The 15,972-nt window shown below is 41.6% G+C and overlaps 1 protein-coding gene and 1 pseudogene across 2 annotated transcripts in view; both read left to right on the forward strand.

Annotated features, from left to right (window-relative positions):
• kcnt2 (potassium channel, subfamily T, member 2) overlaps positions 1-15,972 on the forward strand; it is a 689,705-nt gene that overhangs the window by 253,723 nt on the left and 420,010 nt on the right. For both annotated transcript variants that reach the window (XM_043699803.1, XM_043699804.1), the window contains exons 4-5: positions 2,856-2,955; positions 11,317-11,361. In XM_043699803.1, the coding sequence (XP_043555738.1) occupies positions 2,856-2,955; positions 11,317-11,361 (145 nt within the window). The remainder of the gene's footprint in view (positions 1-2,855; positions 2,956-11,316; positions 11,362-15,972) is intronic.
• On the forward strand, positions 1,923-2,471 carry LOC122554681 (annotated as a pseudogene).

Raw genomic sequence — 15,972 nt, forward strand, 5'->3', positions numbered from 1 at the left:
TGAAATGAACAAACTGTTTTAAGAATTCTGTCTGTAAATAAGGACTGTTTCAGGTGGTTTCCAAAACCCAGCCATTCTGCCTAAAATACCTTCACACAGGAAAAATCAAAATACACCTTGATTGTCAATTGCAACCCCAATATCGGTCAAACTGTGTGCATGGTCATCACGTCAGATGTTTTTCACTTTCAGAATGGCCACATGAAAATTGCTAGTTTCCTGAGTGGATAAGGAGGGTGACCTGTCTGTTGAGTTTGTGGTTGAGGAAGGGGAGGTTGGGAGCTCCAATTGCCCCAGTCTGGGTGCAGGCCAAGGCATGGATGAGAGACAATGGGGTGGCTTCTGAAAACTATACCTTCCCCTCAACTCGAACATCTCACAACCGCTCCCACCCTGCGGCATGTGCCCCTGAACAAAAGTTTAAAAATGCCTTTTTACCACAGGATTCTCTGAGGCGAAGGCCTCAACCAGCAATTTTCAGGACTGAGGAGCAGCTGGCCTCTGATTGGCCAGTAGCCTCTGTTGTCCTGGATACCAGTGTCAAGGTGGGAAACCCACCCACGCTCACTTGCCGGCTCTTAATGAGTTGATTGGCGCGCGAAAGGTGGATCTTTCTTGGTGATGGGGATTGGCATGTTAATTGACATCGACAATGCTTGCCTCCACACATTGAGAAAAGCAAAAGGAAAATCACACACTTAGTAAACCTCTACCCGGGGACCCATAAAGGTTCAGTCATTGAATATACTCAAGTCTGAAGAAGGGAATATTTTGAATTAAAGGGAAGGTGAGGATTATGCATAATAGTTAGGTTAGTGGTGTTAAGGCCAAAATTGAATCAGTTGTGTTCTTATTGAATGTTGGAACAGCCCCAAGTGGCTCTAAAGCCAGTTCATGCTCTCAAATGTTGTTCTTCTGTTCTCAAATGTTTATATACCATTTCATGGAGAGTATTTACAGGCTATTAAAATTATTTATATGCCTGATTTATAAATTACCTTGTGCATTCAAAGTCTTGATCCCCATTGTTTGTTCTCTCTTCATTCTATTTATTTTAATCAATTCTAGTAGGTAGCTTCCTCTGCTTTGATGAAATATCATTTGAAATATTAAGCTATCTTTTCATTCAGATCATCTGTGCATTTACAATATCTTTTTTTAATTTCAGATTTCCCATACTTGAGATTGTTCCCTTTTATCTATTAAAACTTATTGAACTGTTCCATCATTCGGATAATTATGTCTTCTGGGTTCAAAGAATAATGCCAATATACTGCAGGGATCAGTGTCAAGTACAGTGCAATGTGTAGCCAGCAAATATGAATTATACAGCATCTTAAACTCCACTAAGTGATAAGAGGAAGGCTTGTGTGTAATTACAAACATGTGTGTGTGATGGCCTACTCACCAGTGCCTGAATTTTCACATTAGAAGGCTTTTATTGGATGGTCCTGCTTTCTTTTAGCACTGATAAAATTCAAATGAAAATTGTCTAACGACATGCACTTTTTGAGACTTTGGGATTACCTCCTTGATTCCTGAATGACCTTGCTACTTTTGCAATTAATGCACTTCAATTAGATTTGGTAAACAGCAAACAAATGGAAATTATTGGTTACTTCTGCTTCGTGCTTTTGGAATGTTGAGTTTATAATTATTCAGTTATCTTCTGATGTTTCCTTTAAGGATGGGAGTGTATGTGTCCTTGTGGTTTGAGAAGATGGCTTTGTTGTACACGTATTTTGACTCGAGACTGTGTGTGAGCTGATTGTCATGATGAATGTTACTAACAACTCCACACTATTTAATCATTTTTGTCTGTTTTGTCTGCTGTCATTGGAAGAAAAACACTTTCTAGTCCAACCAGAAGAATATCCTGTAGTTAAGATTTCATTTATTGCAGGTTAGCACCTAGGTACACGATGGGTCATCTAATAGGAGACCAGATAAAGGGTGCAGGCTCCATCCTCCATCTTCAAAGCTCATGTGAAACACAGGATAGGTTCTGTAACATTGAGAGCTGTGGACTTTGCTGAGCAACATGGTTATATCAAGGGTATTGTAAAGTATATGATTCATGACCCTGGCGGTGGTGCTCTTTTTGCAAAGGAGGTGTTCCGAGATCCCTACTGATTCAGAAGAAGGACTGATCTATTCACTGCAGCAGAGAGTATTCACACCGGTCAGTTTATTACTGTGGAAGAAGGCTCAATTGAACACTGGAAATGTCCACCTGTGGGTACTATGCCAGAAGGCACCATAGCATGTTGTCCAGAAGGGAAGCCAGGTCACTGTGGTACCTTGCCTGTGCCTCTGGTAGTTACACCGCAGTCATTTCCCATAATGCCGAGATTAAGAAAAGTCATGTTAAGTTACCATCAGGTTCTAAGAAAGTTGCTTCCTATGCTAACAGAGCCATTGTTGGTATTCATACTAAGGACATTGTTACAGAGACTTTGAGGAGGACCTAATTGTTAGGTCTCACTCCTTTAGGATCTGGGGCTGACTTGCTCACAAACCCAGATGACACTATCATAGTGGATAGTGTTCATGGCATCCTCAGTATTATCCTATGTACACTAGGTTTACTCGTTTGTGTTTTTGAATAAACTAGTTTTGGCACACAACAGTAATTTTTTAATGGAAAATATCTTTGGATAAACAAATGTCAGTATGGTATTATAAAGATTATGGTGTACATTTACTCTCCTTTTAGCCATATAACTTAATCAACTTTTTTATGGTTTGAACATAGAATTGAATTTAATTATGGTCTCGTAAGTGAAGAAAATTTATTAGTTCAACTGAGGAAAGTGTATTTTTGCATTTGACTGAGGACTTTTGAATCATTTCAGGCCTAAGAATACGTCTGTTCAACTTTTCTCTCAAGCTCCTCAGCTGCTTATTGTACATTATTCGTGTCTTACTTGATGATCCCAGAGAAAGAAATGGATGGTACGTACAAAAAGATTCATTTCTTTGAACTCAACCAACTCTTTGATTACAATGTTGTTTTAAATTTGTACAAGTGGAGCATCATGATTATAAACATTAGTTGTCCAATAAGTCAAAACCCATCTTGCCATTTTACTACTGTCTAGGGAATACCACATTCATGAAGATTCTGCTACATGTAGCCTAAATAGAGTGAGCAATCTTTGTTTGATGTGTATGAGACATGTCATGTATGCCGTAAGCCTTCCTAAAGGCAGGTCTCTGGCTGATTGTCTGTTGTACTTTATCCTGCGCCATTTTCATCATTCATAGTTTGCCAATACCATTCACCATTGTGGACAGAAGGAGGAGGTAGGTTCCAAACCTATCTCAACTAGGACAGAAACTTAAACTTTGTAGTTAGTGATTCTGAACTAGACACTAGCCGCTAACTAACTGAGTGAACTGACCTAACTGTAATTGTAAACTTATAAGGGTTAATTGTACATGGTCAGACTTCTGGCATGGAGCTTTTTGGTATGTAGAATTCACCAGGGAATTGCAGGTAAGATTGGATCATTTTCTGCTAGAAAACAATAACAAGATCCTATCAGCAGTCTCTTCAAGGGGAGCAGCATTTATACACTCAGCCGCAGGAACAATAATATTATTATCCACATCAATTCAACTATCTCTTGTTCCCATTAGTCAGTAATAATTTTGTACTGTGTTTTGACAGCTCATTTCTTGTTTTATCATTGTATTTACTTATGTTTTCTGGATATAGGTTCTTATTGATTTCAGTTTTCTAGCATTCACTGAATAAGAATTTATGTCACTTGGTAGCACAGTGAAAAACAGAGAGACAATCATCAAGCCTTTTTGTCTGGCATTTATCAGGACAAGAATGCCAACTTTCAAACAATCATGACAATTTATACCGCAGTAGAAAAGGGTGCTGATTGGTCTGCAAGTTGCTTCTGGTTGAAGCATTGCCGGGGGAAAGTAGCAGGAACCATAGGCTGTCCCACCTCTCAGGTAATTCAATAGAAGCCTGAGGCCTGAACTTATTCTGTTTTGCCGAGTATTGATCACTGCACAAGAGTGATGTGGCTTCTAGCAAATGTAAATGAGCCATGTTATGAACATGACTGATTATCGAAAGTTAGTTGTTGTTTGTTGACCAGGGGCTTGGAATAGGTCAGGTACAATATGTCATCGAAGATTGTGATGCTGGAAAAGCACAGCTGGTCAGACATCATCTGAGGAGCAAGAGAGTTGACGTTTTGAGCATAAGCTTTTCATCAGGAATCAGGGTACAATCTGTAGTCAATTGGCAAAACCCCAAAAAAACTCTCTTCAGTCCCAGATGTGATTTTGCAATTAGGCAGCACATTCTGAATAATCATGTTTTCATTAATAGAACTACTGCAATGCAGAGAGAGTCCATTCAGCCCATTGAGTCTGCACCAAACCTTCAAAGAGCATGCCACAAAAAACCCAGTTGCCATCCTATTGTAACTTCACATTTACCATGACTGATTCACCTAGCCTGCACATCCCTGGGCAAAAAGTGGGAAGTTTAGCATGGACATTTTTGGTCTACGGAGGAAAAGCAGAGCACCTGGAGGAAGCCCACACAGACATGGAAAGCATGCAAACTTCACACAGTCATCCAAGGCTGGAATCAAACCTGGATCCCTGGTGCTATGAGGAGGCTATGCTAACTCCTGAGCCCATTGTACCACCCTTGGCTGCACTCTCAACCAATTTAACACAATCAATTAAGATTGTAACAAAACTCATTCATGCTTGCTAGAAACATTATGCACTTATATGCAGGGATCCGTTCTCTGCAAACAAGATGAAAATGTTAAATCCTTATCACTGAGGTGAATTACTCAGGAGCTTGGGAACCTATACATCCCTGTTTCTTTCTCCATCATCTAAGTTGATTTGCCAGTGAGTAAGCACTTTGTTTGCCTGTAGTATAAGTTATTATGAATCTAACTTTTTAAATAAAAATTTGATGAACCTTTAGTTTGGACCAAAATATATCTACAAGATGATCAGATTTACTGCTTTTGCTGTTCTGGATAATGCATTATGAATAAAAAAGAACACTGGTGATACATCTGTACACTCTTTATTTCTGCCACAAATTGTGATCCTGATTTTTCTCTTTGATGAGATGAGGTGCATCTGCATTATAGCAAAAATGGGAAACCCAAGTCCAATCGTAGACCTGGAATTTCTCATTTTCGCAGGGATGGAATTCGTGCACACATGATACTCAAACCACTGGCCATTTAAACTAACCATTTACCTCCAATGAAACCTAGTTTAGGAGTCTCTGGTGTCTGGAACTTTAGTGTGGGGATTAGACCAGGTAAGAATAGGTTTCTTCTCAGAACATTTCTTTTAATAGCCAGAATACCCCTTTGAACAGTTGTTGTACCCTTGTGGATATGGCCCCATGATATCTTAGGATGGGAAAAGGGTTTTAAGTTTCCCTTGGACTGTTAAGTATGGACAAGATTGTGTATGTGAAAGGTGCACAAACCCATTGGAACTTTCCATCATGACATGACGTTGAGAAGCGTTAACAGGTTTTGACCTTTTGACAAGTCATATTGATACAAGTTTTTATGAATAACCGTACATCTGTGCTGTCTTCACAATGGAACATCTAACAAGTGAGCATTTTTGATGGATAGCTCTAACTGCTTTCAGAATGAACATTTAATTTTTACATAAGGAATTGAGCAGTTGAGTGAAATGCCAGTCTAAAGAGTCACTTGAAGGAATTTCAGTGTTTTGGATATCTTTGATGTCAGAATCTTTTTTGTTCTGCAAAAGTGACGTTATCAATAGACTGATAATTTTATTTTCTGCCATGATTGCTCCTGACTTTTGCCCATGTTAGATAATAGGTGAGTTTGCACAGAGATAGGAGGGAAAAGGGGAGGTATGAGTTTGTAAAGATTTGGCATGGGGCGATTGGAATGATTGCAGGCATAGGGGGTTTGAGGAGCCATTGAAAATGTATTGTTTGACAGGAGGATATAAAGAACCATGGAAGAATAGGTAGGTGGCAAAGGGTGGGGAATGGTTCTATAAGGCTTTGAGGGTAGGTTCAGAAGCATACATTGGAACGTGTGGAGTGAAGAGAGGAAGAACAGGAGGAATGCTTTATGTTTTATATTTAAACTTTGAGCACAATGCTGAAATCACTAGGCTGGTTGTTTTGCCCAGCCTGCTTTAGGAACCAGCAATGTCCTCTGCTGTCCCTGGGTCATCAGCCCATCATTCTGGTCTGACAATGGGGAGTGTGGGATGGTCATTTTTAAAGACTGGGATCTCATAGTTTGGATGTCTCCAGCCTCTGTGCACCCAATTCAGGAATTGAAACCAGGTCCTCTCTCTCCAATTGTCATGTTAATATAATCATTTCTCAAACATGTAGATTGTCAGAAATGACAAATGCTTTACATAATTAATCAATCTAATAATAATGTGTGCAGTATGTAACTGAGCATTATCCTCAACTTGAGAATGTTTTACAACCTCAGAATAGATAGTGTTATGAAGGTGTAAAGGGTACTGTACCTTAGAGTTGAAAGCTAGCAAGGACTTAAAGAAGCACATAGAGTACTGGAAAATTTACAATGTAACATTTGGTCCAGCAGCTAGCAGTACCTGGTTGCTATGAGACAAAAACAAATTAACATTCGGCCAATCAGTTTAAGTTATACCCCAAGATACTAAACTCCAATCAAGTTTGATATTTTGACAATATTAAAACCAATGAAATGGTCCGATGCTTTGGGGTATAAAACAGGAGAAAAAAAAACAGGACTTCAACTTTTCAAATATTGACTGGGAACACTATAGTATGAGTACTCTAGATGGGTCAGTTTTTGTCCAGTGTGTGCAGGAAGGCTTCCTGGCGCAGTATGTAGACAGGCCAACAAGGGGCGAAGCCACATTAGATTTGGTACTGGGTAATGAGCCCAGCCGGGTGTTAGACTTGGAAGTAGGTGAGCACTTCGGTGATAGCGATCACAATTCTGTTATGTTTACTTTAGTGATAGAAAAGGATAGGTGTATCCTTGGGCAAGAATTACAGCCGGGGGAAAGACAATTATGATGCGATTAGGCAAGATTTAGGAAGCATAGGATGGGGAAGGAAACTGCAAGGAAAGGGCACATTAGAAATGTGGAGCTTATTCAAGTAAAAGCTAATGTGTGTCCTAGATAAGTATGTACCTGTCAGGCAGGGAGGAAGCTGTAGAGCGCAGGAGCCGTGGTTTACTAAGGAAGTGGAATCTCTGGTCAAGAGGAAGAAGAAGGCTTTTTAGGATGAGATGTGAAGGCTCAGTTAGGGTGCTTGAGAGTTACAAGGTAGCCAGGAAAGACCTAAAGAGGGAGCTCAGAAGAGCCAGGAGGAGACATGAGAAGTTGTTGGCAGATAGAATCAGGGTAAACCCTAAGGCTTTCTATAGGTATTTAAGGAATAAAAGAATGACAAGAGTAAGATTAGGACCAATCGAGGATAGTAGTGGGAAGTTGTGTGTGGAGTCAGAGGAGGTAGGGGAAGAACTAAATGAATATTTTTCAACAGTATTCACTCTAGAAAACGACAATGTTGTCGAGGAGATTACTGAGATACAGCCTACTAGACGAGGTGGGATTGAGGTTCACAGGGAAGAGGTATTGGAAATCCTGCAGAGTATGAAAACAGATAAGTCTCCTGTGCTGGATGGGATTTCTCCTAGGATCCTCTGCGAAGCCAGAGAGGAGATTGCCGAGCCTTTGGCATTGATCTTTAAATCGTCATTGTCTACAGGAATAGTGCCAGAAGACTGGAGGATAGCAAATGTGGTTCCCCTGTTCAAGAAGGGAAGTAGAGACAATCCTGGTAAATATAGACCAGTGAGCCTTACTTCAGTTGTTGGTTAAGTGTTGGAAAAGGCTATAAGAGAGAGGATTTATAATCATCTAGAAAAGAATAATTTGATTCGGGATAGTCAGCATGGTTTTGTGAAAGGTAGGTTGTGCCTCACAAAGCTTATTGAGTTCTTTGAGAAGGGGACCAAATAGGTAGGTGAGAGTAAACCGGTTGATGTGGTGTATATGGATTTCAGCAAGGCGTTTGATAAGGGTCCCCACAGTAGGCTATTGTACAAAATGCGGAGGAATGGGATTGTGGGAGGTATAGCAGTTTGGATCAGTATTTGGCTTGCTGAAAGAAGACAGAGGATGGTGGTTGATGGGAAATGTTCATCCCGGAGTTCAGTTACCAGTGGTGTACCGCAAGGGTTGGTGTTGGGTCCACTGCTGTTTGTCATTTTTATAAACGACCTGGATGAGGGTGTAGAAGGGTGGGTTAGTAAATTTGCAGACGACACTAAGGTCGGTGGAGTTGTAGATAATGACGATGGATGCTGTAGGTTACAAAGAGACATAGATAAACTGCAGAGCTGGGCTGAGAGGTGGCAAATGGAGTTTAATGCGGACAAGTGTGAGGTGATTCACTTTGGTCGGAGTAACCGGATGCAAAGTACTGGGCTAATGGTAAGATTCTTGGTAGTGTAGACGTGCAGAGAGATCTCGGTGTCCAGGTACACAGATCCTTGAAAGTTGCCACCCAGGTTGACAGGGTTGTTAAGGAGGCATACAGTGTTTTAGCTTTTATTAATAGAGGGATTGAGTTCCGGAACCATGAGGTTATGCTACAGCTGTACAAAACTCTAGTGCGGCTGCACTTGGAATATTGTGTACAGTTCTGGTCACCGCATTATAAGAAAGATGTAGAAGCTTTGGAAAGGGTGCAGAGGAGATTTACTAGCATGTTGCCTGGTATGGAGTGAAGGTCTTACGAGGAAAGGCTGAGGGACTTGAAGCTGTTTTCGTTAGAGAGAAGAAGGTTGAGAGGTGACTTAATAGAGACATATAAGATAATCAGAGGGTTAGATAGGGTGGACAGGGAGAGACTTTTTCCAAGAATGGTGATGGCGAGCATGAGGGGGCATAGCTTTAAAATGAGGGGCGATAGGTATAGGACAGATGCCAGGGATAGTTTCTTTACTCAGAGAGTAGTAAGGGTATGGAATGCTTTACCTGCAATGGTAGTAGATTCTCCAACTTTAAGTACAATTAAGTCGTCATTGGACAAACATATTGACGTACATGGTATAGTGTAGGTTAGATGGGCTTCAGATTGGTATGACAGGTCGGCACAATATCGAGGGCTGAAGGGCCTGTACTGCGCTGTTATGTTCTATGAACAGCTGGAGGAGAACGGGGCCAAGCCACCTTATGCAGCCTGCCCGCAGAATAGCTCTCTTAAAGGTACCTTTATCAATCAATGACCCTAAGAAACAGAAACCCTAAGAAGAAGAAAAGAAGACAGAGGAAGATACAAAGAGAGGATTCGACAGTTGTTTGGCTTTAAAATTTGAATTTTTGGGGAGTTTTATTGAACCAGTATTATAGAAGGAGGGAGGGGGTAAAAGAGAGGTTAAGAGAAAGGAGTTGTAAATAGTTGTTAGTTCATATTCTCTGATGGACTAAAGAATAAAGTTCTTAGAATTTTTGGAATTTAAGTAGTGACTTTGGGGATAGTTCTTTGCTTCTCGAATTTTAACAGATTACAGCACGGGGTGAATCTTTTTTGTTTTGCTGGTTTAAATTAGCAGAGGGGATTACCCCATATTGTAAAATAGTGATCAGAGGCTCAATCTGCCTGATAAATTCTAGCTAAATAATCATTGAGGAGGTATTCCTAATTGCCAGAGAAGTTCAACATAATCAGTTTCTGATATGTACAGCAATGAAAACAAATTTTACTAATGATGGGATGTTTGAAATATCATGTTGAAAAGAAGAAGTAATCCATCTATTATATCAATCATATCTGCTGCGCTACATTACATTTGATGTTTTCAAACTAAATAACTTCTGATATGTCACAGAGTAGGTACTAATGAGTAAAATTTGTTTATGGTTTTTGTGTCATTCTGTAAAATCTAGAAGCATATTGTTAGGCATTTGTCCTTGACCCTAATTTATCATGAATACAGAAATGACCCTTTTTATGACATAACAATTAACATTAATAGATGAAATGAAAGGCAACCCCATATCATACAAATCAATTACATTTTGTTACCTTAATACTACCCACATGGAAATGGACTAGAATTGCCAGCTTTGGACCTGTGAATACCCAATTTCAGTGCCTTGCAGAATTTGCACATTAAAAGCACCTTTCACATGTCTCAGGTGTGTGTATCAGCCACCTATCTGTCGCTCTTTGGGAATGTTGTGTCAGCAACCCCATCTGTGGGAAAAGGATGCTCAGCAGTAATGTTGCTCGCCAAGTGAGAGGCTTTAAAATTCCCCACGAAGGATGTAACTGGATTAACATCTCTAATTGTGCCAGGAGTGGTCTGAGTTGAGAAGTAAAATGTGATGTGGTTAATGTGTGATTGCCCTCAGATCTGGGAACCCAGCAGTACATGCCAACTTTGTGTTTTGTGCCAGATGGAAGAAATGGTGATCAGATGCAGTCATTTCCTCACCAGTAACTATCCTGAGGAGTCACAAATGTTGCTGATCATTGTGCAATCATCAGTGAACATGCCCTCTTCGGACCTTTTAATGAGGGATCGTCATTGATGAAGCAGCTGAAGATGGTTGGGCCCAGGACTTGATCCTGAGGACCTCCTGCAGTGATGTCCTGCAGCAGAGTAGACTGATCTCCCTCAACCACATTGATCTTCCTTTATACTGGGCATGATTCCAGCCGGCAACAGTTTACCTCCAATTCCCATTTATTCCAGCTTTGCTAGGGCTCCTTGATGTCACCCTCAGTTAAGAGGTCAAGGACAGTCAACCTTCACATGCCCTCAACACTTTTGTTCCGTGTTTGAACAAAGGCTAAAATCAGGCCAGGAACTGGCCAGTTGATGTCAGTCAAAGAGCAGCTGCAGCAGAAAACCATAGGACACGCTTGGTTAGGACAAGAGTAATCAGAGATTGCATCCATAAGTAGGGATGTGCACAACCTTTTCTGTGGAAGAAAGCCTCCAAAACCGATTTTACAGCATTGCATGTGAAATCCCACTTCAGTTCAAATAAGTTTTTATGTAGTAGAGCTAGAAGAATGATCATGTTTGTCCACTTAAACAATCTCTTTGAAAAACAGTACTTCTTGATTATTACCTGATGGTTGCCCATCTCTTGAAAAAATATGACCATGAAAACAAAAGTGGCATAATGTAACAAAACCATTACAAAAAGAAAGTGACATGCATTTGTAAACTGAAGAGACTGGCCTGAGGTTATTATTTAATGCATTTTTGTTTTGTTTTCTAGCTGGGGCTGCTCCAATCAAAGCCACAATGTCACATACATTGAGCGGTAAGCTTGGGAATTGTATGACTGTATATTAAAACTGCATAGAAGAAAATCTCTTTTATTGCTAACTTTTTAAAATAAACGTTATAAACGTATGTAGCATACATAGATAGAAATTATGCTAAATGAATGCAATGTTTGCAAATGCCAATGAACAGATATCAGTATTAACTTTGCAGGATCCAGGATCCAAGAGAAAAATAAACCCTGACAAGTGAAGATACATTCATGTTGCAGAGCCCAGAACGATGGTTGTTTGGGCCTTAAAAGTTCTGGGGTTTTACAAAAAGGGAGGACCAGATTCTGTACATGCAGTGAATACACCCAAGACCCCTATGGATGAGGTTTCAAAACACACATTTTGTTAGATTAGATTACCTACAGTGTGGAAACAGGCTCTTCAGCCCAACCAGTCCACACTGACCCTCTAAAGAGTAACCCACCCAGACCCATTACCCTCTGACTAATGCACCTAACACAATCGGCAATTTAGCATGGCCAATTCACCTGACCTGCACATCTTTGGACTGTGGGAGGAAACTGGAGCATACCCACAGGGAGAATGTGTAAACTCCATATAGACAGTCACCTGAGGCTAGAATCGAACCTGGGACCCTGGTGCTGTGAGGCAGCAGTGCTCACCACTGAGCTACTGTTCTCCTACCTGAGTTTTCTTTGCTGAAGCTACCTGTTTCAGTGAAGTTTTAAGAAGGCCTCAGTAAGCTCCCAGGTTCATCACCTGTGAGGGGCATTTCTACAGGTTTGCCAAGTGATATTTGGACCTGGTGGCATTTGGATACGGTGACAGCTACACATTTTAATTTCATTCAACTATAATAGTTGGGTTCTGCAGAATTGAGTATCTATGCTTATTGTTCTGCATCCGCAATTGGTTTGTGAGAAGCTCTGAGACTCCGGATACTGCCAGCTGAAGAAAGGAATCAAGAAGGGAGGGTTATTTTAGAGGGGAATCCCAAGGTGGAGAGCTACATGGATTGTACCAGTGACTGATACTAACTCACAAAAGATACACTGATAACTAACAATAATGCTGAGAGTATTCAAATGTCAGTTTTCAGCCAATTTGTTTCACTCCATGTGGTATTGTAAATAGCTGAAGGCCCTAGATTCTACAAAGGCGAGGAAATTCAGTAACATTCCAGCAATTGAACTGAAGTTTGTGTTGTGGGACTAGCTATTCCTCTAACTACATAGTTCTGATAACATTGAAGTCTGGCTGGCAAGGATTAAGATTCATCCTGACCCAAAAAAAAAGATTATTCCAACCTTGCCAATTGCCACCCTGTCAGTCTACAATTTATCGTCAGCACAGTATTGGAAGGGGTTTGTAACAAAGCCATTAAGTTACACTTATTCAACAATGACCTCACCGAGCTGAAAATGTGTTGCTGGAACAGCGCAGCAGGTCAGGCAGCATCCAGGGAACAGGAGAATCGACGTTTCGGGCATAAGCCCTTCCTCAGGAATGACCTCACCGATGCTCAGTTTGGATTTCACCAACCCACTCAGTTCCTGGCCTGATTTTAGCCTTTGTTCAAACACGGAACAAAAGTGTTGAGGGCATGTGAAGGTTGACTGTCCTTGACCCCTTAACTGAGGGTGACATCAAGGAGCCCTAGCAAAGCTGGAGTAAATGAGAATTGGAGGTGAACTGTTGCTGGCTGGAATCATGCCCAGCATAAAGGAAGATCAATGTGGTTGAGGGAGATCAGTCTACTCTGCTACAGGACATCACTGCAGGAGGTCCTCAGGATCATGTCCTGGGCCCAACCATCTTCAGCTGCTTCATCAATGACCATCCCTCATTAAAAGGTCCGAAGAGGGCATGTTCACTGATGATTGCACAATGATCAGCACCATTTGTGACTCCTCAGGATACTGAAGTAGTCCATGTCCAAATGCAGCAAGACCTGGATGTGGCAAATAATATTTGCATTACGTAAATGCCAAGCAATTAGCATTTCCAGTAAAAGAGAATCCAACCACTGCCCATTGACATCCAATAGCATTATCATTGCTGAATCCCCAATCCTGTCACTATCATTATCATGGGGGTAACCATTGACCAGAAATTGAACTGGACCAGCCATATAAACACTGGGGCTAAAAGAGCAGTGAGTTACTCCCCTCCCAATTCCTAAATGCCTGTGCAGCATCCATAAGCCCCAAGTCAGAGTTGTGATGAAATACTTTCTTACTTGCCAAGATGACTGTAACTCCAACAACACCCAAGGAGCTTCATATCAGCCAGGACAAAGCAGTCTACCAGCAGCCTTTCTAATACTTTGAACATTTGCTGCCTCCAAACACCAGTGCAGAGTGGCAGCAGTGTTTACACTCTCTACAATACAATGCAGCTAGTCACCAAGATTCTTTCAACCGCTTCTTCTGACCCACAACCTTTGCCACCCAGAAGGGCAAGGTCAGCAGTTATGTAGAAACACCTCCACTTGCAAATTCCCCTCCAGGCCGTGCATTACACTTCACCCTCTTGCTGAGTCAAAATCCTGGACCCTCTTCTAACAGCACTGTGGGTGCACTCCACCACATGGACTGCAGTACTCCAAGAAGGTGGCTCAATAGCATCTTCTCAAGGGCAATTAGGGGCTGGCAATAAATACTGGCCCAGCCAGCCACACCTACACACTGCTGATGAATGAATAAAGAACTCTGGTTCTTCTGTCAACCCACAGTCATAAAATAATTCACTGATACTTTACACGTGTAACTGTGAGTTACATATAAAGTCCAAATATTCTACTTCAAATTATTGCTAATCCAGTCACCAGGTGATTTTTGCAATATATCTGAATCCATTACCCCTTGGACTACTCTCAAAGTACCATTTCTCCCTCTCTCCTTGGACTATGTTTTGCATTTAGATTCTGTGAGAAGAAGACAGCTCTTTGAGCTGATATATCTAGGATTTCACATGTTCAAAACCAGCTGACATGGATTAACAGCGATCTTGTTTTTGCTAGATGTATCACCAGCCGCATTGACCTTAATGCATCTTAGTATCAGCATTTCTAAACCACTCCCTGTTCACTTCCTTCTAACTCAGCTCTGTACCTCTCCTTGTCCATTCCACTTTCTCTCACTCCCTGATACCATCAAGTTGGAGGCTTCTATGCGATAGAAGCCACCAACATCAGTGGAAGCAGGAGTCATGGTGGGGGCAAAGGACAGTACAACAGATTGAAATGGCATCGATCTCCTTGCCTGCCAGAAGCATTGACTTGGAGAGTTGTATCCCATTCTGGAAAGGTCTTGGACGATCTGAAAGGATCGGTCACAAGTATTGAAAATTTTAAATTTATGTTGTTCAAGCTTCAGTCCAGCTGAGTGGAGTCAGACAGTTCCTCAGTCCTGTGACCAGTTCTGTAGCTATAGTTTGTAACCCCACGCCCAAATACCTAGGCCACAATATTTGCTGGTGTTTAATTTCCAAGTGTGAGAGAAGTTCGCTGCCCAGTTTTCCTGAACCTTATCCCACAACTTGCATGTTTTATTCCAGGTTTCCCCAACTGCAACTCTCTGAGCTTGGGCAGAGGTTTTTTTTTCTGTCAGGTCGGGCGCTGTGGTGAAGAGGTTGTGGAACAGTGTGAGATTGTAGTGCAGGTAGGGGAGTTGTGATTAGAGGGGGCGATCAAGAGGAGAAATAGTTCATGCTGAGAGTGATTTGGCAATGTGAGGGGAAGAAGTTTAGTGACTGCTGGCAATTTGAGGATGTTCTGGGATGAAAAAGTTATCAAACAAGGAAAGGTTGTGCAAATTGGCCCTAAACCCAGTGAGGTTTAGAAGAATGAGAGGTTATCTTCCAGAAACATAGAACATCCAGGGAGGAGGAGAAGGTGGACACTGCAGATGCTGGAGATTCAGGGTCAAACAGCAGGAGAATTGACGTTTCAGGCATAAGCCCTTCATCACCTCTTCCAGATGAAGGGTTAATGTCCAAAACATCGACTCCCCTGCTCCGCGGATGCTGCTTATCCCGCTGTGGTTTTCCAGCACCACGATTTTTGACAACATCCAGGGAGGTCTTGACAGAGTGAAGGCAGGGAGAATTTTTCCCCACATGGACAATCTAGAACTAGGCACAGTTTCAGAATTTGGACTCTCCCACTGAACATGGAACGGAGGACAATCCTTTTCTAGAAGGCCAATTTACCATGTGGAATTCTCTTCTCAGAAAACAGTGGAGGCTGGGTCATAGAATCTATTCAAGGTTCAGGTAGATGGATACTTGCTCGGCAAGACACCAGAGAGTTATGGAGAGCAGACAGGAAAGTGGAGCTGAGGCACCTATCAACCATGATCTTATTGAAAAGTGAAATAGGGTGGAAGGGCTAAATGGGTAAAAACAATGACTGCAGATACTGGAAACCAGATTCTGGATTAGTGTGCTGGAAGAGCACAGCAGTTCAGGCAGCATCCGAGGAGCAGTAAAATTGACGTTTCGGGCAAAAGCCCTTCATCAGGAATACAGGCAGAGAGCCTGAAGGGTGGAGAGAAAAGTGAGAGAGGGTGGTGGTGGGGAGAAAGTAGCTTAGAGTACAATAGGTGAGTGGGGGAGGGGATGAAGGTGATAGG

The sequence above is a fragment of the Chiloscyllium plagiosum genome, chromosome 11 (genome assembly GCF_004010195.1).
Source record: "Chiloscyllium plagiosum isolate BGI_BamShark_2017 chromosome 11, ASM401019v2, whole genome shotgun sequence".
In the NCBI taxonomy this organism is placed as follows: Eukaryota; Metazoa; Chordata; class Chondrichthyes; order Orectolobiformes; family Hemiscylliidae; genus Chiloscyllium; species Chiloscyllium plagiosum.